The sequence below is a fragment of the Pistacia vera genome, unplaced genomic scaffold (assembly GCF_008641045.1).
Source record: "Pistacia vera cultivar Batoury unplaced genomic scaffold, PisVer_v2 Contig124, whole genome shotgun sequence".
Taxonomy (NCBI): domain Eukaryota; kingdom Viridiplantae; phylum Streptophyta; class Magnoliopsida; order Sapindales; family Anacardiaceae; genus Pistacia; species Pistacia vera.
Window position 1 is genome coordinate 1,081,597 of NW_022195293.1, and position 27,204 is coordinate 1,108,800.

The 27,204-nt window shown below is 33.8% G+C and overlaps 2 protein-coding genes across 2 annotated transcripts; both read right to left on the bottom strand.

Annotated features, from left to right (window-relative positions):
* Nucleotides 1-18,801: 18,801 nt before the first annotated feature.
* On the bottom strand, nucleotides 18,802-20,547 carry LOC116118041 (putative calcium-transporting ATPase 13, plasma membrane-type). The gene is made up of 2 exons (XM_031404019.1): nucleotides 20,323-20,547; nucleotides 18,802-19,839 (listed from the first exon to the last, which is right to left on the bottom strand). Exons 1-2 carry the CDS (start codon nucleotides 20,545-20,547, stop codon nucleotides 18,802-18,804), a joined length of 1,263 nt encoding a protein of 420 aa, XP_031259879.1.
* A 1,940-nt stretch (nucleotides 20,548-22,487) lies between these two features.
* Nucleotides 22,488-23,094, bottom strand: LOC116118129. Its single transcript, XM_031404099.1, has 2 exons — nucleotides 22,674-23,094; nucleotides 22,488-22,574 (listed from the first exon to the last, which is right to left on the bottom strand). Exons 1-2 carry the CDS (start codon nucleotides 23,050-23,052, stop codon nucleotides 22,519-22,521), a joined length of 435 nt encoding a protein of 144 aa, XP_031259959.1. The 5' UTR covers nucleotides 23,053-23,094; the 3' UTR covers nucleotides 22,488-22,518.
* Nucleotides 23,095-27,204: the final 4,110 nt, after the last annotated feature.

The following is a 27,204-nucleotide window of genomic DNA, read 5'->3' on the forward strand; positions in this document are numbered from 1 at the left end:
TAATTTTTAGCCCATAATCCAATTTTACGTGAGATTATAATTGTACTACAATATAGGATTTATAACTGATTACTTGATCGTAAGAGTTTTGAGATTGTAATTCTATAACCAAATTAAACCATATTTGTATGATTACAAGTTTATGATACCGAGTGTTTTGTTTTAATAGATACAAAACCTGATTTTTCTTCTATCAAGGCAAAATATAAAATTAATAACTCAATCGTAAGAGTTTTGGGATGTGATTTCATAAACAAATTAATCCATATTTCTGTAATAACCACATTAATTGATTTGTCTCGTACTTTATTGTTAATTTCGATTGATTTAAATTACTTTAATTTTTTTAGAACTGTTAAAAATAGAACTTTAAAGTATAAGTAGAAAGGAATAAGAATAATCTCTCTTATAACAACTATATTCACATTTATAATTAAAGATGGAGGCTAAAAAGAAATAGAAACTCAAGCGATGGGCCAAGAGTTGGAAGTTTCGAGTCCAAAAGACATAATCCCATTAGTTTGAACTTTGAAGATCCCAATGAGAGTCAAGAATGTCTTGGAAGGGCATCACCAAGTCCAGTGACCAACCCAATAATTGTTGTGAGGGTGGTAAATAGTTGGTAATAGGGTAAGTTAGATAATGATATATTGAAAGAAAAATATTACTCTTAATTTTTTTTTTTTTTTTTTTAATAATCAGAGTATTCAAGTCAGCTTATATGCACTTTAACTAATCCCTGAGGCTTATTAAACACCCTACAAACTAAATGCTATAAGGTAAGTCACAAATGTAGTAAATGATCTAATGATCACATTGGGTCGGGTTGGGATCGGGTACCCCTTAGCCTAGGACCAAGCCCGACCTCATGACAAAGGCCCAAGCCCAAGCCCGTCACTAGTATGATAGGCAAAGCCCAAGCCTGACGGGCTTTTTGTAACCTCAAGCCCGACCCAAGCCCGCCCATTTTTATAATGTGAATTTTTAAATATTAATACATTTTAATTTTTTTATATTTTTAATTTTAAAAATAGTTTTTAAATATTAATTTATTTTTGAATACTCATCAAATAGGATGAGATTATGGGTTGGGAAAAATGGGTATATATATGTAGAATAATCTTGTAATTAAATATACAGTATAAAGATAATTTAGTAAAATTAATACTAAAATTGTTGGGCCTTAAAATCAGGTCCAGGGCCAAGCCCAAGCTTGCAAACACAAGATAAAGTCTGACCTTCGGGTCGGGCCGGATACCCAAAAATATCGGATTCATTATCATCTCTAAAATGACCCTAAGATAATTTATCTCCTGTAAAGTTAATAAAGGGAACAAACTTTTTTAACGTAAACTTCCGAGGTTATATTACCCTTAATTCATTTGCAAGTAATTGACGTTAAATTTCTGTCTTTAGAAAAAAACACTCCTTGGAAACCAATTTGCGATTGTGTCAGAGAATTACTGGATGATCAAGATTCAATGAAGGACATAAAATTCCATATTAGATGACTTGGTTTACAAAAACTTATCTAAAGGCTGCAAATGAAATCAAATTGACTGACACTTGCGTACAAGCCTTGAGTTCTTATAGATTTTCATTAATAAATTCTAAAAATATAACGAACACATCTCAAAGACTCAAACTCTTAATGAAGATTGATTCAGTATATTATCAACCAATGAAGTTAAATAACGTAAGCTGATTCATGGAATCCACTTCAAAAATCCCAATTAAAATCTTTGCAACTTGGTATAAATACGCGTACAAGTTACCACCAGATTTTCTTTCATGTCCCACGCACTCATAATTGATTTGTTTTAACGTTAAAGTATTAAATGATTAAACATAATTAATTATCATCACTTTCATCAATTCTCTTTCGTGAATTAATTTGAAAAAACTGTTGCTTGAAGAAATCGTATGGACTAATGACAATAAACGATCGAGGCAGTCATTTACAGGTTAACACGAGGTCGTTTTCTCTTAACTAATTTGGTCCAAATTGATGTACAGGTTTCATCGTGTCTTTTATTTCGTAGAATTTGAAATAAATTCTAAAGAGGGGTTACGGGGAGGGATGACCGATTACGTCTATCAAGAGATATGTATTAGGAGATCACACAACAAAAAATATATATTTGAGATAAATAACATAGTAATAAAATCATACTATACGAAGAGACACAATATTTACGTGGTTTGATATAACCCGTCTATATATACGGATGAGAGAAATCTACTATAGTTTAATGAACATGATTAAAAGAATACAAAACACCATAAACCCGATACATAATTAACAGAGCGGAAACAATCATAGTTTCGAACCACATTCAATCCAATTCTTAGGGCAGAAACAATCTCAATTTTACTTAGAGCGCAAAACAATCCCAGTTTTACCTAGAGCGGAAACAATCCCAGTTTTACTTAGAGCGCAAAACAATCTCAGTTTTATCTAGAGTGGAAACAATCCCAGTTTTACCTAGAGCGGAACAACCCCAGTTTCTAAGACATTCTACCTATAGTGCTTAATAACTCTTACATCAAATACCTTGTGTTCTTGTACCTTGTACCTTGTATTCTCATATTCTCTCATAACATTGAATTGCTTATTTCCTTATATTTATAGTAGGATATGTGATATTCTATTTCTAATAGGATTCATATTTCAATTCCTAAATTATATTCTTATTTACAATTGTATTATTTATTAAATAATTTTCTTAATTACATACAATTTCACCTGAGAAAAAATAGGAAAGCACGCCACAATATCTCAACAATATGTGGCGTTATGTTATTGGTTATAACGTCAACCATGCTATGTGATCAATGTAGATGCATGACAATTAATAAAAGGTATAAGACCACATGATCGTGCCCTAATATGAAGAAAAAAAAAACACTTGAAATAACTTTTAAAATTCGGATGTACCACTTTTTCAAAACCCTAATACTATAGTGAAACTTTGCTTGAGATAATAGTAATTATTCTTTATTCTCTACTTCATTTAGTAGTTAATCAAAGTGGATATATATGTGACGATTAGTAAAGGGTATAAGAACACATGATCATGTTCTACAAGTGAAAGAAACATAACCCCAAATGATTGGTCTGACGATCAAGAAAGTTTACTCTCTTTATTAACTTTTTGGGTTCGAAGCATCTTGGAACCATCTACCATATTTGTGTCTTATCTTGAAACATTAGGGCTTGTAGAGTGTTTAATTGATACTAAAATTAGTTGAGATGCATGTAAACTGACCCGAACACCGTGATAAAAAAAAAATAAAAAATAAAAAATAAAGTTGAAAGACACATGGAGTATCTTTTAAATTCAAGATGTGCCATTTTTTAAAGCTCTATTACTATAAATAGTGAAACGTGACTTCTATGTGACAATAGCAATTATTCTTTATTATCTCCTTCATTTAGTCGCTCATCATTTTTAACCGACGGTGTAAATGAGAAGAAGATATTATTTGAAAAAGATAAACGAGATTGTCCACTTCCAGTCAAAATGGTTGGTACACGTAGAAAGGTGGAAGGTTATAAACTTAATCAAAAGCTTCTTTTATTTGATTTAGATTTACCAGACTTGCGGAATCAGGAAGCTCTTGTGACAAGAGCAGGTCCAGATAGTTAGCTAATTTTGGAAGCATCTCATTACGTTACAACTTACTATCTAACCAGAAATAATAATATAGATTCATGATTTTGACACTAAATGCAAACCAGAAAGTCAGCTTGATGATGCATCAAGTTTCTGGACACTACATGCAAACCAAAAACCGGGCATTAAATTTAGTCTCAATTATCATAACTTAAACTTGAAAAGAATAAAAATATATGTATTTGGTTGTTAGATTTAAGATTAGATTGGTGAACAAATGGGATATAATAATATTAGTGTATTTCGTAAAACGTAAAGCCAATGAGAGTTCAATTTTGTTGGAATATTAGTTGAAGCAAGGACAATGGATCAGCTCACTTGAATTAATCCTATAGAAAAATCCCACAAATGACCAACTTGTGCTCAGATTTTTAGACTGTTTGACATCACCCTTGAGTATAAAACTCAAACCTGAAGCTTTAAATTAATGAAATTGACTTATCATAACAATCTGAAAGGTGGGGTGGGAAGTGGGGTGGAGTGTTATTTTTATATTTCTTTATCAGATATTTAAGAAAAAAATAGAAGTTCTTGCATACGTTTTTACTAGTCATCAGAATAAGAGTAAAAGGGTTTCATTACTGGATAATTTACGGAGTGAAGTTCTCTAAGCTTGTTTGATATATTATATGGATCATATTAAAAAGTTTATATTATCCAGTCCAGGAAGACAGTACGTAAGCATAATGTCATGATCCCTTAAGAGCACGAGAACACATTAACTTCGTAATTATTAAAGAGCGATGATCAAACGAGATTATAAAAATCTATAATTCGAAGTACTAGTTAATTATACAAGTATTTTTGACTGAAGATCGATATATTGACAAGAAGTTATACTCATTTTCTAAAGCTGTAGTCTTTATACTTGTTGTGCCTAAAAAATCGCATTGATATCAATACTAACCAATCAGAGTTTAGGAAGACTTTGTACCGTCTGAGAGCTATCACGTTGCCCTAAGACAGAAGGGATACGGCTGTCACCACCCTAACAAATTCAAGTTTTGTCTATGAGTGGATGAGGACCGCACACTTGTCCAAACTTTATCAAAATAAAAAGAAAAGAATTAAAGAGTGATCCCTACGTGTCAGGACAACTTATAAAAGCATTCATTATATTGACTTAAAAAGTGTATAAATGAGCACCTCTCTTCACGACAAGGGAGGTTGGGCATATAAGAGCTAGACAGAGATTTGAGCGTCATTATTTCTCTCTGTAAAGCAAAGTATTTCTTCATCTTTGTATGCCTTATGGGCAATATCATGAAAAATAATCAGAGAGTAATAAAATAACAGTGGATGTAGGATTTGCTTTAAGTATCCGAACCACTATAAAGACTTCTCTTGTCAGTCTATTATTTATGTTTCTGTAACATATATAATATCAGCACCATATTCAAATCTCATGGGTCCATCACGTGTAATTTCTAAGACTCTCATAACACTTTACACGTGCGAGTCGTTAGTGTCAAAATCGAGCATCAACAATATTCTTTGATTCAAAATACTTGTATTTGTAGATAAAGATTTGCAAGAGAATGTAGCAGACATCATTTTGTTATAATAAGCAAATATTGTCTGTGAACCGCTGGTTTATATTCCATTACCATGATCTCCTAGAAGATGCTGAAAAAAAATACAGTTTAATGCTTTAGCTATATTAGGATAAAGTGTAACCCTGAAATTCTATGATAAAGATCATTGATTTTGGTGAATAATTAGGACACGATAGGATTATTCCAAGAGGGAGAATAAGTGATCAACGAGGCATTTCTTCAATCCTTTCTGCAAAAATTATTATTCCAGGATGAATATCATGAAGGACATATATTACTATACGAATCTTATGTCTTGTTCTTCTAATGATCTAACAGAAGTAAGCAGTCACATGTGGAGAAAAGATGTGTCTGATTTGGGTTGAATTATTGAAGAACTTTGTGATGACTGATCCAGACCAATTCCTAGAGCACATCCTTCTCCAATAATTCATGCATATGCTACCCTAATTATCTTGCTTCAGAGACCATGTGACTCTGTTGATTTGGTGTGCCCCCAAAACTGAACTCTCTGAAATCCTTGCTATGCTAACTCTCTCCATTTCATTTTCAGTACTATATCATAAACTATTACTGTCACCGACATTTTGTCTATTTTAATTACATTACTACAAAGATAAGATCCATTTAGATCTAAATAAACAAGAATCATATATATAACACATAAACTTAATCCAATGTCTTTACATTATATTATATATAATTCAACTGCATAAAGGATTCTAGGATATCAATCAAGTTCCTGAGCATTTTCATGATTCTCTTACGATCTTACCACAAGTCACTTGAATTTAAAGCCTGGTCAGGCCATTGGATATATATATATATATATATATAGAGAGAGAGAGAGAGAGAGAACAATTAAAAAGAAAAAAAAAGGCATAAAAGCTTATACATTATGTTTACATGAATGGTCACCAGTGGAGGGGCCATTTAGAAGATTATTGGAGTAACATCTGGTTAATGGATATGGATATATGCCGTTACTTGTTAATGGGGAAATGCAGAAATACATGAATTTAAATTTAATATGCCCTACAGTTTGCTTTATCTGGATTTGATGCCTTTTGGGTCAAAGTTTTTTCATGTTTCCCAAGCTTAGCTTTGAGTTTCATGAGCTTCAAGGTTTTGTCTTACTTCGAATTCTTAATTCTCAATTCATACACATTGATTTCTCCTATTGGTGCCGTGCATGAATGCCTCGAATTACTCATTTTATTGCTATATGAAAAACATGTGCATGCGCAGAAGCTTGCTTTACCATGTTTCATGAAACCATTCGTACTGCAGAAGCCAGAGACAAACTATCTCTAGGAAACTCTGAGTATTTGAGAATTCTCGTCTAATTATCACCTTAATCTAAGACTTTGAATTTCCATGTATACAAGGAATTCAAATGGGTACGTACTTTACACATAAATATTTAAGTTAACGAACTTTTTCTCATTTAAATAATAGTTTAATGATATTTTTTTACATATAAATATTTGAATTTTTAAATAAGAAAGATCGATAAGTCTTTTAATGACGAAATGTTGGATTTTGGTGGTTAAGATTGATCAGAATTTGATTTAGAAGAGACAGTTATATAAACCCTAATCACTCAGATTATCTACTATTGATAGAGTCAATAGAAATAGGGTTTTATGGGTTTTAGTGAATGATGATAGAAAAAGGAAGACAATAATGGTGGTATGAAATCGTGACGATACCGAAATTAAAAATGAAATATAAATTTAAATGATAAAATGATATTTTAAAATTTTATAAGATGAAAATGTGCCATTAAACCGAGTGGGAAAAAATCGTTTACTCTAAATATTTTTGCTTAAATTTATATACAATTATAAAACCTTAAATCATGAAGTTTATCACCTTTTTATTTCTACGTTTCACAGGAAACAGTGCCGAAAGTAAGAAACACAAAAGGCACATCATCCAAAGATCTAACTAGCTGACAAGCTACATAAAGACAGTAATAATCTCTGGAGTGAGCAGAGATCTCCAGCAATCTTTTCATAACACATGGCTTAGATATATTATTATATATAGACAAGTACAATCATGGGTACTTAATGTAAATTATATTAAAGACTGTCTAATTAAATCACCAAACCATGTTTAATTAAGAAGCAAACGCTTAATTGTAAAACAAGTTTTTACTCTATACTTTGCTCATCATATAAACATTAACAAAATACTTTAATAAATCAATCACTCCATTCTTTGCTTTGGCTTAGACATTACAACTCAAATTAAAATTCTGAGAGGAAAAGTTACAAAAATCTAGTGTACCCTCATTAATATATTTCTTATATCCATTTTCATATTACTGCATTCATTTCTCTCCCATGATGTAGGACAAGTTTGAGTTATTTAATGTTTTTTTTTTTTTTAATCATGATTATTTTCCTATTTTAATTAGGTTTCATCATTTGGAAAAACTTTTTTGGTAGGTTATTTGAAAAAAATGTCATTCTAAAAAACTATATGAATATAATAGAGTATGATTAAATCAAATAGGATAAGATTCTGAGAATGTGTTTGACATAATATCTGAAAATTATATCAGAGTTAGATAAAAATTAGAATTGTTTGTTTGGTACATTTTTTGAAAACATTTTCAGAAAATATTTAGATTATTTTTAACCCCTTATACTTGTTAATTTAGCTAAATACCCCCCACAATAAAAATTTATAAATTAACAAAAACACCTCACCCCCCAAAAACTACCGACAACCAGTAGTTATCGGAATGATGCATGATTAACTAAATTTGGTCAGAAATAGCCAGATACACAAGTAGATATTCGGCCGTTGTTAACGGCCAAAATTTGGCTATCAATGAGGACCAAAATGTGGTCATCGTCAACGGCCAGATAAATCTGGCCATCAATGACTGCCAGATCTAGCCGTTTTTTGCCAGATCAACGCACGACTAGCCAGATTTAGCCGGTCGTGCGTCATTTTGGCGCTGATAGCCAGTGGCTATTGTTGGCGGCTGGTAATGACTTGGGTGAGTAGGGTTGTTTTTGTTAATTTATAAACTTATATTGTGAAATGTAATTGTTTTTAATTGAATAGAGTTGGAAAAATGTTAGAATAAGATAATAAAAAACAAGTCCCACCCACTTTTCATTTTCAATAGAAAAAATCTTATTTAATTCGGATTGATCTTCGAAAAAATAATCCCATAAGTAAACAAACACATATTTTGTTTTTTAATCCAAATGGGATAACAAAAATATAATTGAAAAGAGTGAAGCAAACAAGGTGTTAATATTGTTAATTTTGATTTATTTTACTTATGGTTAAGGATTTTAGTTCAATTAAGAATTTTATTTACTTACTCTAATGATATTATGAATAGACTCGACATCCTAAAAAAGCTACATGATAGGTTTTTTTTTTTTTCATCTTTTTTGCATCCGCTTTGCTACCCAGATTAAAATTACTAATGGGTTATAATTTCGCTTTGCAAAGAAGATTATCACTCCTAATATACTAGTCTTTTGAGTTGGAAACATGAACCTCTAACAATTGACACTCAAACTAAAGCTACGTTCCAATGTTGGTTTCTCATCAATCTTATTTGAATGAGGATTGTTGAATTTTATTATATTGAGCTCTCACCTATTAATTTAAACTTCTAAATCGAATGACAACTTATTATGGTATTAGAGTTAAAAGGTGTAAAATTGGAATCCCCATATCCAACCAGATAAAGAAGAAATGGATGATTATAGTTTTGGTTGAGCTAGGGATTGTCCGGTCCTAGGAGATCTTACATGATTATTTTCAAGTATAATTTAATAACAGAAGATGCATGGCATCATGCAAGAACCAATTAAAGTACTAGAATTGCATGCAGCAGTGAAGAGAAAGAAATAACTAGAGTAACTTAACTACTTTGACAATTGAGAAGGCTTTATCTCAATTTCAATCACCACCGCAGCAGTCTTTATTTTGTATATATATAAACTGTGGCCGTAGTGGTCTCATCTTTAATATAGAATATAGTAACGAACGACATGTTGAGTAGCTAGCTTCAACTTTCTATAAACAAGAATGAAAATCCTGCGCTTGATGTGTCCCCTAACAGGACGCCTCTTGTTTCTCCTTCCACGATTCTTAACCTCACTCATGATCTTCTTATCCATTTGAGATATAGAATAAATAGATCTACTGCATGAGAAAGCAGAGAGCTTTGAAGAGTTTATGTATATGTTTAATTTTTGTAAGTTTGTAGGGGTTGCCTGCAGGAACCTTCGTGCCACCTTCATGTACTTAATGTAACTTCAAAAAGGGCAATAGTGCGCACCAACACAAACATATAACATCTTGTACTTGTAGTACTGGAATTAGAAGAAATTAGGGTATTTTCTTTTTTTGTCTGCTCAAGACTCCAACCAGAATTTCGTGTGATTGATTCTATATATATATATATATATATTATTCTATATATATATAACTTTATGTTCTTGAGCAAATGAATCTTCTTTTTTCATTTCACCTACTGAACGTACTATGTTACTGTTAGTGTTTTTGGAGGCTTCGTGTATTGGGATCCACACTACTTCTGTTTAGCTTCTGCATGAGCTACACCTCTGCAGAGACTTGGTTCAGTTCCCGGCTTCCAATTCCCCCATTCCTTGCTTCTTTGTTCCCCCTTACTAGGCATTTTTCTGATGGATTCTATTCTACTCCCAACTCCTATTAGTTTTTCACTTAATTCCATGAATCATTCTTCATTATTTGGTCAAATTCAAATGTAAAGCCCACTTATATAATCACATTTCCTTCTTGCTTTACAAAATACAAACTCAATTTTCTTCTTCGTTCTTAACTGAAGCGCTGCATTAGCTAGCTATATATACAGCTAGCCTAGATAAGACTTCTGTCACAATAAGTTGGTCAAACTTTTCTCCATTAAAATTTCAAACAAATTCCATGTCTTATTCAACTGGTAGCATACTTGGTGATTAAAGAAGACATTATAGATTATGCAAGCCCCTTGAGAAAATCAAAATTAACCTATTGAGAAAGCAAATCGCCCGCATTAATATCTGCAGTCAATTAATTTGAGCAGAGACTCTAGCTAGCTATGGCAGAACTATCTGTAGAAGTAAACTCTCATTACTTGAACCATGCAAAAAGCAGAAGGAAATAGTTTCTCTTCTACTTTGTGAGGTACCAGGAATGAGAAAGAAAGATTTGATTCTTTTATTATATTGTTTCTGGGTGAAAGTTTATTTACTTGAAGAAGATTTTGATGGAATATTATATTAGATTTACCGTACGTTTTCGGCGAAAGCAACTTACCTGTCCTTTTATATTAGATAATGAAAACTCAAAAAGGATTTTTTGAGTGCACTGCCAGATTATACACAGTGATTTGTGTGCATAACGCCATAAATATTACTGTAAATTCACGCTTTGACAGACTCTACAGCTACTCTATTGACTAATCCTGCAACTACTACTTCTACTTCAACAAGAAGAAGCCTCAATAAAAGGAAAAGACATGCTTATAATCATCACCACCATCAGTTTTGTAGCAAACTCTTCACTTCAATTTAGTATCTGCTATGCATGGCCAATCAGTATCCTAGCTATCTCAACAATGGCTTATTTTGCTTCTGCAGTTACGCGCATGGCCTCCATGAAAGCTTAGTTGCTACTGTTGTTGTAAAGAGGAAGTTTAAACATCAAATGTTCTTCATCATTCAACTGGTAATATCCGTTTCTTCCGTAAACTAAAGGATTTTTGTTTTTATTTTCATATATAGTCTCTATCTGGGTTTATTGCCTTGAATCCTGTGTGTTCATACTTGAATATCTTTGGTTTGTAGGAAAAAAAAAAAAAAAAGAACGCATTTTCCAGTTCCCTTTCGCTCTCTGTTGGCATTCTATACAATATGTGAAGATTATGGTCTTTCTCAGGTATTTTACCATCTTATAACTTTCAAGAAAGTCATAAATTATTATTATCATTATTGATGATAGTATGCTGTAGCAATATATAATTATATACATGTTACATAACATCTTTAACATATGAAATACGAGAGATTTTAATACTTTATATTAAATTTTAAAGTATTAATTGTGTTTAAATTCAAGTTTCAAGAGGCATTATTTCCTATCCTCTAAAATGGACATCTCAGGGCCCATTATGTTTTGGTAGCTAGTACAGTCCAGTGAGCCTAAGAATGAACATGCTAAGGAACATTAGCCCATGGGCCCCTTTGGGCCCATACTTTGTATTCACAGAAAAATTATAGGGTGTGAACGGAGAGTAACCACTTTTGAAATTCTTCTCCCTAGTAATTAATCACCATGGAACTTAAAAAGACTAGTGTACCCTCATTAATATATTTCTTATATCCATTTTCATATTACTGCATTCATTTCTCTCCCATGATGTAGGACAAGTTTGAGTTATTTAATTAATTTTTTTTTTTTTTGAATCATGATTATTTTCCTATTTTAATTAGGCTTCATCATTTGGAAAAAACTTTTTTGATAGTTTATTTGAAAAAATGTTATTCTAAAAAACTATATGAATATAATAGGATATGATTAAATCAAATAGGATAAGATTCTGAGAATGTGTTTGGTATAATATCTGAAAATTATATCAGAGTTAGATAAAAATTAGAATTTTTTGTTTAGTACATTTTTTGAAAACATTTAGATTATTTTAACTCATTATATTTGTTAATTTAGCTAAACACCCCCCACAATAAAAAAATATAAATTAACAAAAATACCTCCACTCTAAAAAAACTATCGATAGTTGGCAGTTATCGGAATGGTGCATGACCAACTGAATTTGGTCAGAAATAGCCAGATATACAACTAGATATCCGATCGTCGTTAACGGCCAAAATTTGACAGTCAATAAGGACCAAAATATGGTCTTCGTCAACGACCAGATAAATCTGATCATCAATGACCGCCAGATCTGGCTGTTTTTGGCCATATCAGTGCACGACCAGCCAAATCTAACTGGTCATGCATCATTTTGACGCCGATAGCCAGTGGCTATTGCTAGCGGCTAGTAATGACTTGGGTGGGGGAGGTGTTTTTGTTAATTTATAAATTTTTATTGTAAAATGTAATTGTTTTTAATTGAATAGAGTTGGAGAAATGTTAGAATAAGATAATAAATAACAAGTCCCACCCACTTTTCATTTTCAATAGAAAAAATCTTATTTGATTCGAATTGATTTTCGAAAAAATGATCCCAACAAGTAAACAAAAACATATTTTGTTTTTTAATCCAAATGGGATAACAAAAATATAATGTAAAAGAGTGAAGCAAACAGGGGGTTAATATTGTTAATTTTGATTTATTTTACTTATAGTTAAGGATTTTAGTTCAATTAAGAATTTTATTTACTTACTTTAACGATATTACGAATAGACTCAAGATCCTAAAAAAGCTACATGATAGGTTTTTTTTTTTTTTTTTTTTTTCATCTTTTTGGCATTTGCTTTGCTACCTAGATTAAAATTGCTAATGGGTTATGATTTCACTTTGCAAAGAAGGTTATCACTCCTAATATGCTAGTATTTTGAGTTGGAAACATGAACCTCTAACAATTGACATTCAAAGCTAGGTTCCAATGTTGGTTTCTCATCGATCTTGTTTGAATGAGGATTGTTGAATTTTATTATACTGAGCTCTCACCTACTAATTTAAACTTCTAAATGGAATGACAACTTAATATGGTATTAGAGTTAAAGGTGTAAAGTTTGAATCCCCATATCCAACTAGATAAAGAAGAAATGGATGATTATAATTTTGGTCGAGCTAGGGATTGTCCGGTCCTAGGGGTTTTACATTGGATTCTTTAGATGGTTAAGATACTTTACCTTGGGAAAGTTCATTAATAGCCACTCAGACCCTCTATCGTCTATTCTTGGCGTTAAAGTGAACGAGTGACCATCTTTGACCATGAAAAATACTATTTTGCCATTAAAAGTTTATTTGACAATGCTTGAAGTTTATTTGACAATTAAAGCTCGAAATCCAATGAACATCTGATTGAAGGTAAGGGAATAGGTGGATCTAGTGTGTATCCATCAACCAAAACAATGGATCCAAGGTTTGTTGACATGATGATGTTGCCATAGTCATGAAGTCTTGTATAAGATTTTACATAATCACCCCCAACCATTTTCAAAGCTATCGATTTTGCCCTATACAACTTTCTTCTTCGTACTTTTATATTATGCACAAAGTTCAGGTCTAAAGCCATATCACTAATGGGATAATTAGGACTCTACCCTATCTTATCAACAAATTTGTTAGCAATCCAACAATTATTTACTTCTAGGTTATCCCAAAGTGTCTGGCAATTATGAAGATCATTTAAGCTTTTTATTTAGAAAACAATTTTTCCCCTTATTGGTGAAGCATGGATGATCCAAGTACACCCCTCAATGGCATAATACCAAGTAATTCTAGTTCTTTCATTCTTGTACCTATTTAATGCAAAACCCTTCTTGATGGCATAACTGTTCTTCTGAATTCATATATATAACTACCAATTTGATTTCTTCTCCATTTGCTACAATGTGTTATCGCTCCATGTCATCAATCGTTCTAGCCACTAGGTGTTCATCTTAAGAGCTTGTAATAATTCCAATATTTCATAGGCATCACTATTACTTTGGTAATCAGATAAGTAATCAAACCCTTTTTGACTTGGAAGTGTTTCTTCGATTATAACATCCCGCTTAATTGTTTCAACATTCTGAGTTTCAGTTAGTGTTCTAAACCCCGATCGCCCCGTCGGTTTGGTCGGTTAGATTAGGACTCAAGGCCTTCTTCAGGTCAGGTTACTCTTATCCACTACTTAAAAATCCCTAACTTGACCTTCGACCATTTCTGACCACTTTCCGACGCTCCTTACCCCTTCCTACTCACCTTGCACCCTCACTTGACCAACGGCCACCCCCTAGTGGGTCACACCCCTTGTTCCAACCATAGCAAGCAAGCTCTATTTCCAACTTTTGTGTGAACTCTTGCTTCATGCACAATGGTGGCTACTCACAACATGGCACTACATGCCTAAATATATCAGGAGGTGCCTTGTTGTGCCCCCATCGTGCGGTCGTAGTAGTGTAATGCTAGCTGCGTGCGACTACTGTCACACGCCCTCCTTGCTCGAGCCTAACTTCCCAAATTTGCTCTCCTTGGTGTGTCGTCGCTGCCTAACCAGTCGACTGTCAAATTGCGTTTGGCCAAATCACAAGGTGTGTTTGTTGGATTTAAACTTGTAAGGGCTGATGTGTATTTATCAAAGTGTGTTTGCTAGATTTCAAACTTACTAGATCACCGATAGGACTGGTCAACCCGGGACCCGACCCGACCCTTTGGCTAGGTGACACCTCAGGTTGGTTTCAATTACAATATGATCAACATCGACATTTGCCTAAAAGAAGTCATCGTCACTTTCATAGGCAGCCATAGGCTCAATGTCATGTTCAAACCATTTGCATCCATATGTTTATCCAAGGGCATAGCTAGGATTTCTAGTCAGTGGGGTTAAAAGATCTAATTTGATAAATTTACAATAAAATATATATTGACGTAATAAGCATAAAAAAATCTGATCTAAAAATTTAATTTTAAAAATTATACATACCAAATTATCAATTCTATAATTGTCATCGACAGTTTTTCATAATTAAAAAACGTTGTATAATTGCTTCATTGACAATAACATCAAATATCTCTCTCTAAATTTCATCTTCCAATTTCATCACATTAAACTCAACAAAAATCAAAACGTATTATCCAAAATTAAGTAAACCCAGGTCATTTCAACATACAATTATGTCAATTACACACATAAAATGATAAAAACAATCTAGGACATCATAGCTCATGATCTTTTATCAATTAAGGAGGATAGAAGAAGAGATTTTTAATCAAAATAACAAAAAATGAACATCATCTTACATTGTAACGTCCAAAACAGGAGTCTTTCTTGACTAATCCAATCAAAGGATGAAAGTAATTTCAAGAGAATTAAGAATGTAGAACACTTGAAGAAGAGCAAGTAAAATATAAAAAATTTAGGTATTTCTTTAACCGATTTAGAAGAGAAGACAACTACATTTTTATAGTTTCTTAAAACATAAAACGGTGCATTTTACATAACTTCTTTTGTTTTTCACAATTTAACCCAGACCAGGTTAACATATACACTCTCATAACTTTCTAGTTTTACAAATGTCCCCTAGGATCCAGGTTGTAAGCTCTGTCCAATATTCCCCCTTAAACTAAACATCTTTTCAGATCAACAATTCCTGCTTTGTCCAATATTCCCCTTTAAACTAAACATTTCTTCAGATACTGCACCTGTTGTAACTACAATCACTATCATGTCACTTCTTCATACTTATGTCAACACTACATTAGTATCACACTTACTGCAAGTATAACCAGAAGCAAATAACCTCTTTAGACTTACATCAACATTACACCAATACTGCACCTGCTACCACCAATAAAATTTGCCGAACATCACACCACACAAAACTATATCAACATCACACCCACTATAACTACAACTATAAGCAAATCATCTCTTCAGACTTACATCAATGCTACACCAATAGTACTCTTACAGTTGTTAATAAAATTTGCACGACTCTATAATACACAACACCTCAACATATCAAATAAGTTTGCAATTATATTCACCCAAAAAAAAAAAAAAAAAAAAATTACTCTCATTAGACTCACTCTAGTACTATATCAACATTCTTCCTGCTACAACTACACCAACATAATGTTATCTTCTTTAATTTCTTACACACATTACAAAATACAACATGACCTATTACCAGATCAGCTTACTAAATCAGCATGCAATTACTTAGGAAGAATAGAGACAACATTTAACTTGTCCCTTAAAATGCCAAACCTATTACCTGGAAGTGCCTTGGTGAGAATATCAACTGTTTGATACTTAGAAGCCACATATTGGACACTTAAGATTCTATTGGCCACCAATTCTCTAACATAATGGACATTGATTTCTATATGTTTGGTTCTAGCATAGAATACATGATTGGATGATAAGGCTCCAACACTCATATTATCACACCAAATCATAAGGGTGTTATTCATCTCAATCCCAAGTTCTTTAAACAAATGCTGAATCCACACAAGTTCAGTGGCAGCTTGACTCAAGGATTTGTATTATGCTTTTGTAGATGATAAAGAAACCACTTTCTATTTCTTTGAACTCCATTGAACCAAATTTCCTCCAAGGCAAACACAATACCCATTGGTTGACTTCCTATCATTCACATCACTTGCCCAATCAGCATCAGCATATGCTTTAATAGAAAAATGTTCCCTTTTTGTAAACAAGATCCCATGTTGTAGAGTTCCTTTAACATATCTTAGAACCTTTTTACATGTAGTCCAATGAGCTATAGTAAGGACTTGAAGAATTTGGCTTAACTCATTTACAACAAAAGTCAAATCTGGTTTAGATAGGATAAGATACCGCAAACCTCCAATGATACTCCTATATAGAGTTGGCTAATCAAACATGTCACAATCTTCTCTCCTTAGTTTAGCTCCAGTAGCCATAGGTGTTATACAAGGATTGCAATATGTCATATTGGCATTTAGGCGTAAATCTTTAGCATGTTTGGTTTGAGTCAATAACAATCCTGAAAAGTTTATAGTCATCTCAAAACCAAGAAAGTATTGAACTTCTCCTAGGGTTTTAGAGCAAATTGCATGTTGAGATCTTTTACTACTTGGGATATAATTTGATGACTATTTCCTGTTAACAAGATGACATCTACATATACTAAAAGATAAACCATTTGAGACCCTTGTTTGTAAAGGAACAAACTGACATCAGAAGTTGAAATGACAAAACCTCAATTTAACAAAGCATTTTTCAATTTATCAAACCAACCTCTTGGAGCTTGTTTAAGACCATATAAGGTCTTATGTAGTTTACACACTTGTTTTGGTTGAGAATCCTTTAGGAGGCTGCATAAACACCTTTTCTGATAACTCTCTATTCAAGAAAGCATTGTTAACATCAATTTGCTGAATTTCCCAATTATGATGAACAACTAGGGATAACATGATTCTAATGGTTACTACCTTAATAACTGGTGAGAAGGCACCAAAGTAAACTAATCTTGGGATCCGTTGAAACCCTTTAGCAACTAACCAGACCTTGTACTTTTGAAGAGAGCCATATGAGTTTAGCTTTGTTTTTGAACACCCATTTACTATCAACTACATTCATACCATCTTCATAAGGAATTAATTCCCAAGTGTTATTATTCATTAAAGCTTGATGTTCTATTGCCATAACATCCTTCCATTCAGGTATTTTCAAAGCTTCTATAATAGATTTGGGTTCGTGTAAAATTACATGAGTAGACAGAAGTATATGTACTCTAGATTGAGACAAAGAATGTTTTGATATAGTAACCCTAGTATGCACATTTGTAACTAAAGTAGTAACTAAGAAGGAGATAGAAGGTCATACCAAGGGAAGTACTACTTTTAATTGAATATGTAAAGAATCTTTTATGCTGTCTAATAACAGATATGAATCTATAATAAGTAAAGTATCATTATGATAGATACATGATACCATTTGATAGATACCTTCCAATACTCAATCAAACCACAACAATAACAGCATCAACACTCAAGACTCAACCCAGAAAATAATAGTCAAGTCTATTTATATTCTAGCAAACCAAGTACACAGAAGAATTAAACTTAGCAATCACTACCAATAACACAATAAAAAGGAATACAAAACTTAAACAAAAGAAATAAAAAATAATGTTGGTCTTCAGGGGCCAACTCCTCCCAAATAGTGCTAGACTTCAAGGGCCAGCAACCTCCCACTCTACTTTTCTCTTTTCTGAATATCCTCTCAAATCTCCCTGCCTCTCCTTTTCTTTTGCTGACATCTCAATCACCCATTCCCCTAATGTCATATGTCCCTCCTAAACAAACCTCATGCACAAAGAACCTTCTTGCCAACTACCCAAAATCCTCTACTTTGCACCTTTATGTCTCCTACCATAAACCAGCATATTAGGGGTCTCATCAATACCCTCCCCAAACAGTACCACCTTATCCTCAAGGTGGAGGAATGGGAATTGCTGTAATTGAGGTACCCCCAAATGCAACTGTATGATAATGGTTATCAATAACTCTGAAATAACAATGGTGATCTCAAGTTGGATATAATTTTGGATATTATTGTAAGCACATCTTCCACAGCTAAAAATGGTAACCAAGGATCTGAAATTGCTATCCCAAATGATAATTTTCGAACTCTCTCTGGCCAATTCACTACTCCAAGTGCCTATAGCAATCCCCACATTAGCTTCTTTAAGTGCTAGAGTCTCATTTGTTTTGACTCTAATCGTTGCTACATGTGGCCCTTCTGCTTCAAACACTGAATAAGAATACCCTGGTTAGAAAGGGGAAAGTTCCCAATCACATAAATTTTATCTACCAATTCTAGCCTCTTTTTTTCGGTGAACTTTCAAAAGTCTTCAGCTTCAAGTACCAATTTATCTGAGTCGGAAAGCAATCCAAAATCAAGACCTATGCCTTCCATATCCGCCAGCTTATCTTTTGAAATGAGTTTGACACCAATACCTGTTTTTCTGCAAGCCTCTATTGCTTTTCTTGTCTCTGTCCAGCATATATGCTTCAGACCAAGTAGCCTAATTAATGGTAAGCTGCTATCTTCAAACGATGAAGCATTATAAGCAATTGCCATAATTTTGAGTTGTTTAGACGGCATACACTCAACAACTCGCTCAAAATCTGACTTTTTTTGTTCATTCATGTTATTCATTGTCCCTTTACAATCAAAGTTGCAAGAACACATGGATAATATCACTTTTGCAGGTCCTCTGTAATGCAACCACATATGGTTTTCCTTATCTCTATTCTCCCTCATCAATATTTTGCTTTCCTCTTCCGTGAAGCTAAGATTTTTGGCATCAACAATGGTGCAACTTTGCTTATTAGTCTCTTTTTCTGCTCCCAACTTCAATGTAGCCTTGGAAAGGAGCCAATCTTCAATTGAGTTACTGGGACCCTGTGGCATCATAAACGATATGCTAATTCTTTTGCACAGAGCGTCAATAACATGCTCATCTATCATGGAATCTTCATTGATGAGTTCTTCGCCAATCCAAACTTCCTTACCACTTGGTCTGAAGATAATCCTCTTGATAGCCTCCATTAAGTCCTTGATCGAAGTTGGTTTCTCTTTGATGTTTGGCATCCTAGGATGATGCTTTTGCTTTCTGACCTCAAAATGTAGGAAAACCACTAACGGAATAAAAATTGAGATTGAAAGCCCAATAATTTGTGTGCCAATGCTCACCTTGTCGAGTTGAGCTAGTAATGGGGTCTGGTTGGGAGTGTTAGTAACCTGACTCATCATCTCATCCCATGTTGTGTCCATACCCATAAACCTTGTGAGCATGCGACCATGCCATTTAATCACCTTTGCACCATAGAAGAGGAAAGGGTTATGTTCATCAATGGTTGCTAAGCCATCACCCAACTTCAAGGATTCACCAGATATAAACAAACATCACAAGGTACATTGTATCCACATCTCCCGCACACTATGACATCGATTACAACCTCAGAAGCAAATTGTTCTTGTAAATTTCCCCCTCTAAGTACATCAATTTTTGTCATTCGTCGGAAAGTAGTTGTTCGTCGTGGGTAGAAGTTGTAATCGGCTTATCGGTTCGGTGCAGTACTTGGGCTTTGGAATCTGGCGGCCTCGTGGCACCAGGTGGTTCTTCCTGCCAATACCATCGCATAATCGAAGAAGTAACTGCAGGTCTTAGGTTATTAAGAGTGGATTGGGTCTTGCTAAAGTCGTCTGGCCTGTTATAAAAGAAGTGGACCTTTAACCCAAGTTCGAATTGTGCACCCTAGCCCATTTACTTTCTATTGTTTTCCAGGCCAAATGATAATTTCATATTTCAGCCCATTTACAAAATAATCCCTCAAAATCATATTTCAGCCCATTTACAAAATAATCCCTCAAAATATCTTCTTCTTCACTTAACGGGGCTGAGACAACCTCAAACTTTCTCTGATCTACCTCCACCATGCCTAGTTGTGCCAAAGCGTTGTTCCTTCCTACCTCTGTTAGACTTCCCAGATTCTGATTGTGAATAGTTCCCAATGACTCTGGAACTTTCGGCGATTTCCCTCTACCTCTTCGCCTTACTTCTTCTTCATCTTTCCTTCTCATTCAAGCTCATATTTCCATCAAACCATCCCAAACAACATCAGTATCTCTTCCAAGTTTTGACACTTCCCTCTCAACATTTCCTATTCTAACTTCCATTCTGGTACCAACCATCCCACAACTGAACCGCTCTGATACCATTTGATAGATACCTGATACCATTTGATAGATACCTTCCAATACTCAATCAAACCACAACAATAACAGCAACAACACTCAAGACTCAACCCAGAAAAATATCAACAAATAGTAGCCAAACCCAGAAAATAATAGTCAAGTCTATTTATACTCTAGCAAACCAAGTACACAAAAGAATTAAACTTAACAATCACTACCAATAACACAATCAAAAAGAGTACAAAACATAAACAAAAGAAATAAAAAATAATGTTGGTCTTCGAGGGCCAATAGTTCTATAGAAATTAAGACGTAATAACATATATTCAGTTTAATTAGAATCTCATAGTGAAGTGCTATATATGTTCTATATATATAGATCATGCTCCGTCATGGTTATGAGTGGCTATTCATCTAACTTTTTTGTAATGTTGAAGTAGAGGCATTAGAGGATATAAAGTTCAACTTAAACATGTATAATCTGTTTAATTAATGTTTTCAAACATTAAAACACAAACTATGGTCAAAATTTTAAATCAATTTCAAGACTTGAAAGGACCATATACCCTGGTTTTACAGATTATAGTAAACTTCAGACTTGACCAAAACATCTTGCTAGTTTCAAAATTCAAAAGATATGTGCTCACTTTTTCCTCCAAAATCCAGTGAAATAGAATATAGCAAAATATATGGAGTTTGTATTTTGGATTCAAAGTTTATGCATCTAATCCCTATCCAATACTGTTTTTTCATAAACTGACTGCACATTTGTCAATATTAGAAAGAAATTAAAGTGCATGAGTGCGGTCTGTCTGAGCAAGTTATGTTCAAATATTATCTATATATGCTCTCTGGTTTCCAGAGAAGAATTATTGTGAAGCTCCTTGAACTGTTTATTAAATTTATCTCATTTTCTAATGAATCCAATAGTCAAATTGCTTATAATTAGTAAATGATATGTACTAGTACAGGAACAACATTCTGCTGGTGATGATGAATAAGCTAAACTGCAATGAGCAAGCTCAAGCATATGAATATCCACAAATTGCAGTGATCCAAAGCTTTAAGGTAAATGAAAGAAATAAATCATAGTCATGAAAAAGACATAATCTGGAACCACATCTACCTGTTCCATATATATGCTTACATCTCTAATATCATGTTTACATAAAAATAAAACATCCATGGAATCCATTGATAGTATTAAAGAATGAGGCTCTATGGATTAATTCAACTAAATTCCTTAGAGCCTCTTATACAGCACTTGATCTGAGGTTAAATTGTCAAACACAGTAGATTTACTCAATGCTCTAGCGATAGGTTTCATGCTTAACATCATATTTATGAATTTTTTAACAGATATACATGGGTTTTTGGAAATTTTTAAGTGTCCTCATCAGTTGAAGTGCCAAATTTCTTCCTTTTCACAAAACAATATGTTGAGGTGATATACAGCTGCTTGAAAATTCTTGAGTTTCCTCTGAATTTAAACATGAGAATTAACCTTTTGTTGTCAGTAAATATTCTTTGTGAATAATCTCATAAGTGTCGGCATTAAACATATAATATGAAATGTTCATTAAAAGCAGTAGTGTGTACTTGATTTTAGTCTAATGTTGTAACTTTGAGTTACTATTTGCTTGCCATCAACAATTATCCCAACAATTAATCAAAGAAAAATTATCGAAACAAAAATGAATATTATAAAACATAGAGAAAGTACTTGATTCTAGTTCCAACACAACACAAATTCAGAGAATTGAAAAGATAAACTTCAGCTAGCATCCAGGATACCCTGACTTTCGTACAACAAACTTAAACAAACTAACAGGACACCTTTAAAAGTTCATGCACCGATCAGTATTGACTCTCTGTGTTGCGTGCCTCCCAGATTTTGCCATAAATTTGGAGTCCTGAAATTGAGATAGAAAATGAATATATATCTAAGGGATATTATATTATCCGGAAATTTGAGAAAGATTTATATACACTCATTCTCTCAACATATATACCTGCAGACAGATTCATGTTGGTAATAGCACGAAAGGTAGAGTGAGGGATTGCACTATTGATGTCCAAATTTTGAGTTAAATTGTGATTATATTTGCTTGCACTGCAGCTTGCATCTTTTGACATTCCAAGATTTTGCTGAGAAGCAAAAATTGAAGATAAATTCAGCTTCCTTTTCAATGCAACGGAGTCCTCGAAAACCGGCGCAAGATTCGCTGGTACATGGAGAGTAGGTTCTTCAGCTTCATGCGCAGCATCCTTGGAGGAGGACTCCATGTTTGTCTCAGATGCTTTGAATTGGGTGAAGGACTTCAATTGGGTCAAGATTTGGGAGCTTGTGTTGGAACCTTTTTGACACTCATGGATCTTTCTAATCCACATCTTTTCTTTAGTCCTTTGCCTCGCCCTCGCTCTATTCTTGTCCCTGATTTCCTTTGGAAGAATTAATGCATCTTTCTGAGGCACCTTTTCAGTCTCTTTCTCTTCAGAAACACCCACAGGTGTCCTCTCTATTTCTTCATTGTTGTTTTTCTTCATAATTTGTAGTTCGTGGATGGCATTTCTTGATTTCATTAACAGCCACTCTAGCGTTTTGCTCGCTTTGTCAAACCCTAGCGTGTCTTGAAGATCAAAGAACTCGCGAGCAATGTCAATGGAGAGTCTCACTCTCCGATCTCTATAACCTTGAGCGGTGTAAATCTTGCTGTGCCGATCTTTCCTTGCAGCCGGCCTCTTGCAGGTTCCCATAAAATTTGAAGGATCATAACATTCTGTGTTGAGGCAGTCGATATCTTGTCTTCCCATAGTAGCATTGGCTGAAAAGGGCATGTTAGTGAAAGATTCAGTCATCCGAGGATTTGCGGGGAACAGTACACCAGTGAGTGGATCGTGCTGGTAGTTGAGCAAAACGTTGTTGGTGTCGTGGCCAGAAAATAGAGAAGGAAAATGGTGGCAAGAGGAAGAAAAATTTGTAAAATGGTTGATGCTGGTGGTGGAAGAGAACATTTTTACCCAGAAAAACTGACAGTACAAGCCCTAGCTTCTCTAAACTGATGAAGAAAACTCCATTGGCGAAATGAGGTATTAATACTAAGATTCAGGGCAGCCTTGCATTAAGCAACAGATATAGAGAGAGAGAGAGAAGGAATAGATTAGAAAGAATTTGATTAGATAAAAGCCAGTAGCTACATGGCATTTGTTGGAGACAAAATAGTTTTGTATCTGTTCACACCATTTGTAGGGCAAAATTGAGATGGAGAGAGCTGAAAGGAAAGAAGTGGGATGAATCCATATAGAAATGATTAAATTTGTGTGGTAAAAGACATAGCTTTGTGCCATTAAATGCGGGAGCACAACAATGGTAGGGACTGATGGGCAACCTTTTCAATATACCCCTCAATTTAGACAAGAAATCAAGTGTCTTGCTAGAGCTAGGGTTTAAGGCTACTATTAATTTTGAGTGGGCTATATAAAACTAGGGTTCTGAGCTTTCAACTGATATTGAACAGGCGTTACAACCTGTAGGTAATTTCCAAAAAAAGACAAAATTACTGTGTATAAAGATAGCTTCTTGCCTTCTTCCATAGCATGACGAGCATGCTTAATCTGAGTCAAGAAAGTTGTACGGTTTCTTCTCTTTTCTGTCTTCAAAGGGTAGTAGGACAGCGGCCATTTAAACAAACCAAAAACGAATAACATTATTCCCATCGCTCTAATTGACTCAATTTGGAAAAACTTTCCCTTTAAGGACGGCTAATATGAAGGAGGATTCTTGATAGACTTACCTCTATAAGCCAACAACACACATGAATGGCGCTGTTTGTGGTACATCGAGTGCTTAAAAGCGTTTTCTGGGGTTAGTACTTGTGCATTCAGTCCAGGATCATTATTTTGTAAAGCTTTGGCACCCAAAAGAAGAAGAGCTTTTTGTGTACAAAAAAATCTTATAAAGATTTATGTTTAAAATGTTGTAACAAAAAATGAATGAAATAATAAATATGATGAATTTAACTTTTTGTATTTACTCTTTTATTCATTTTTTGTTATACCACTTTATACATCAACCTCCATAAGATTTCTTTATACATATAACATTCCTCATTTCTGTTTGCTTCCATTTCACTCTCTTGCAGGGCCGGCTACCAGTTGGGTATTGGGATATTTTGTCGTTTAGGACCTTTCTTTTACTTATCTTAATTCTCTTCCCAAACCCCATAATGAAGAGCCTAATCTGTCTCTCTCCCTCTGTCAAACTAAAGATAGTACGGACTACGGAGTGATGAGGTGTTAACATATACGTATTTGGTATTTAACTATATCGTATGAAGAAATAATCTAATTGAAATATGTACCTATATATATAATCCCCTCAAAAAATGAAGAAACCCTAACATCTTTTTATCTCTTCGCCTGAGCTCTGTAGCCATTTACAAAATATGCATTAGTCAGGTTTTTCAATGCTCAGAAAAAGTAATCTAGTCTTTAAATTTAATGCCTAATTTTAATGTCAGCTATCAGTAAAAGTAACTATAATCCGGTCTCTAAATGCCTTTTCTGTCAACTACTCCAATTAAATCTAATAGAAAGATTTACCTCATTTATTCCCTTTCAATAAATAAGGGAACAAAAAAACCACATAATACTTCTCCCCTCTTTACACAAAATCAGCCAAAGAAAATCTAAATCAAGTTCCATACTGATTTGTGAGAGATTTGCATTTTTCTTGTGTTGAAAAGGGTGTATTTTAGCTGGTACTGTCTGTGTAATCATGGGTCAGAGTCAGTGAAATTTTATATATTTAAAATCTTTTATCTCACCAGTCACATCCCATAAAAACCTATATATATATATATAGGGTTCTCCAATATTTAGAAACGTTGAAGACACGAGATTTTATTTGGTTTCTTTTTTACATTTCTGGCCATGTCTTACTGGTGTTACAACCCATGTACAGGGTACCATATCACATCTGTCTGTTTGATCTCACCAACTCACCAAGTCCGAAAGGGTGGCCAGAAAAATGACCACAGAACATGAAAATGAAAATGAAAAGTAAATCTGGTGGCTCTGGTTTTGCTTTCAAAGGGCTACAGGATATGAATGTACCATAAAGGAGAAAACGGGTGAATGTGGCTCATATTTGTACTCTTGGATAAACGTTTCATTCATTTGCTCAAGCCTAAAAGTAGTTCCCTTTAAACATGATGTGATCGCCTTTCTTTTCATTCACATCATCCATCTCTTAATAAACTCATAACTAATATTTTTAGCCTCATACATTATATGGTGGGTGGGTAATCGTAGTTTTCAAATTTTTTAAGTACGAAACCTTCTTTAGGGCAAACTTCAGGTGGGAAAATGTTTTGTTCGGCCTTGATTATTTGTATAATCTTTATTATAGTACAAAATTGAGTTCCTGTGTAGAGCTCGCATGGACAATATTAAATACTGGGAATTTCCCGTACTGCAGTGGTAGCCAAGATTGGAAATCTCTTATGAATTTCAGTACTTAATTAGTTATATATAATAATATTTTCAATGCATAATATATGCCGCTATAAAGAGAGTAGTTGTGATGCGAGGACAACACCAAAACACCTATTTGTCAATGCATATTATATTATATCAATTCTAGAGTCGTTCTCAAAAACAGTCCATTCCAACATTTGATAAACCAAACGGAAAAACACCAAAAAGGACTCCATTTACTTTTGTCGTAAGCTTTTGTGAAGACGATGAATAGGCGCCACTCCATCTTTTCTCAAATATATCACATTAAATTTAGGGTTGTATCCTATTGGCCAATATAGAACAACATGTTTGTTGGCTATAATACAAATAAGAGATCGATAGATACTACAATTATTGATATATATGTGAAAGTTGTCACATTTCAATTATTGTTGCGGTGGAAAGGACAAATGTTTGTGGGTTTTCATTTTATTAACACTAGATTTTCATATTCAAGATTCACAGGTGATGAAGATATTTCGCATGATAATTTAAGATGCATTCAATCAACCCAATATATATAAGTAATGAGTAATCGACTTTTTCTCACCAAGGTTTGCCTTAATAACACTTTCTCACCCAAAAAGTTTCAAAATATCACTTTTCCACCCAATGTTAATATTTTGTTACTAACCAAAGCCGATTCTAGCCTATTGTCGCCGTCACCACCATTTGAATGTTCAGTCTCCTCTCTACAAAATCTCTTTCACTCCAGCACTTAATTTCTCGCAGATTGTCGGCCACCGCAAAGCTAAGATTTTATGTTCTTAGCTAATTTCTAGCTGATACGGGTGATGAATATTCAACCGATCACCACCATTCGATTCACCAGCCTCCACTCTACCAAACCCCTCTCACCCTGACTCTTAGTAACTTGTCAAACTCCGGTTGAGAAAGTGAAGTGTATCTTGGGTATTAACAGAATATAAACTTTAGGTGGAAATTGTTGTTAAGACAAATCTTGGGTGGGGAAAAGTAGTTTACTCATAAGTATTGTCTTTGGCTTCCTCTGCAGAAAGCTAT

Excerpts from the sequence above, each read along its gene's own strand:
- LOC116118041 (XM_031404019.1), bottom strand. The coding sequence starts at position 20,547 with ATGAGAAGGAAAGATGAAGAAGAAGTAAGGCGAAGAGGTAGAGGGAAA. Across the intron at positions 19,840-20,322 it reads ATATTTTGAGGGATTATTTT|TTGGGTGATGGCTTAGCAAC; the intron begins GTAAATGGGCTG and ends GAATCCTTGAAG.
- LOC116118129 (XM_031404099.1), bottom strand. The coding sequence starts at position 23,052 with ATGTGGATTAGAAAGATCCATGAGTGTCAAAAAGGTTCCAACACAAGC. Across the intron at positions 22,575-22,673 it reads CAACATGAATCTGTCTGCAG|GACTCCAAATTTATGGCAAA; the intron begins GTATATATGTTG and ends TCTCAATTTCAG.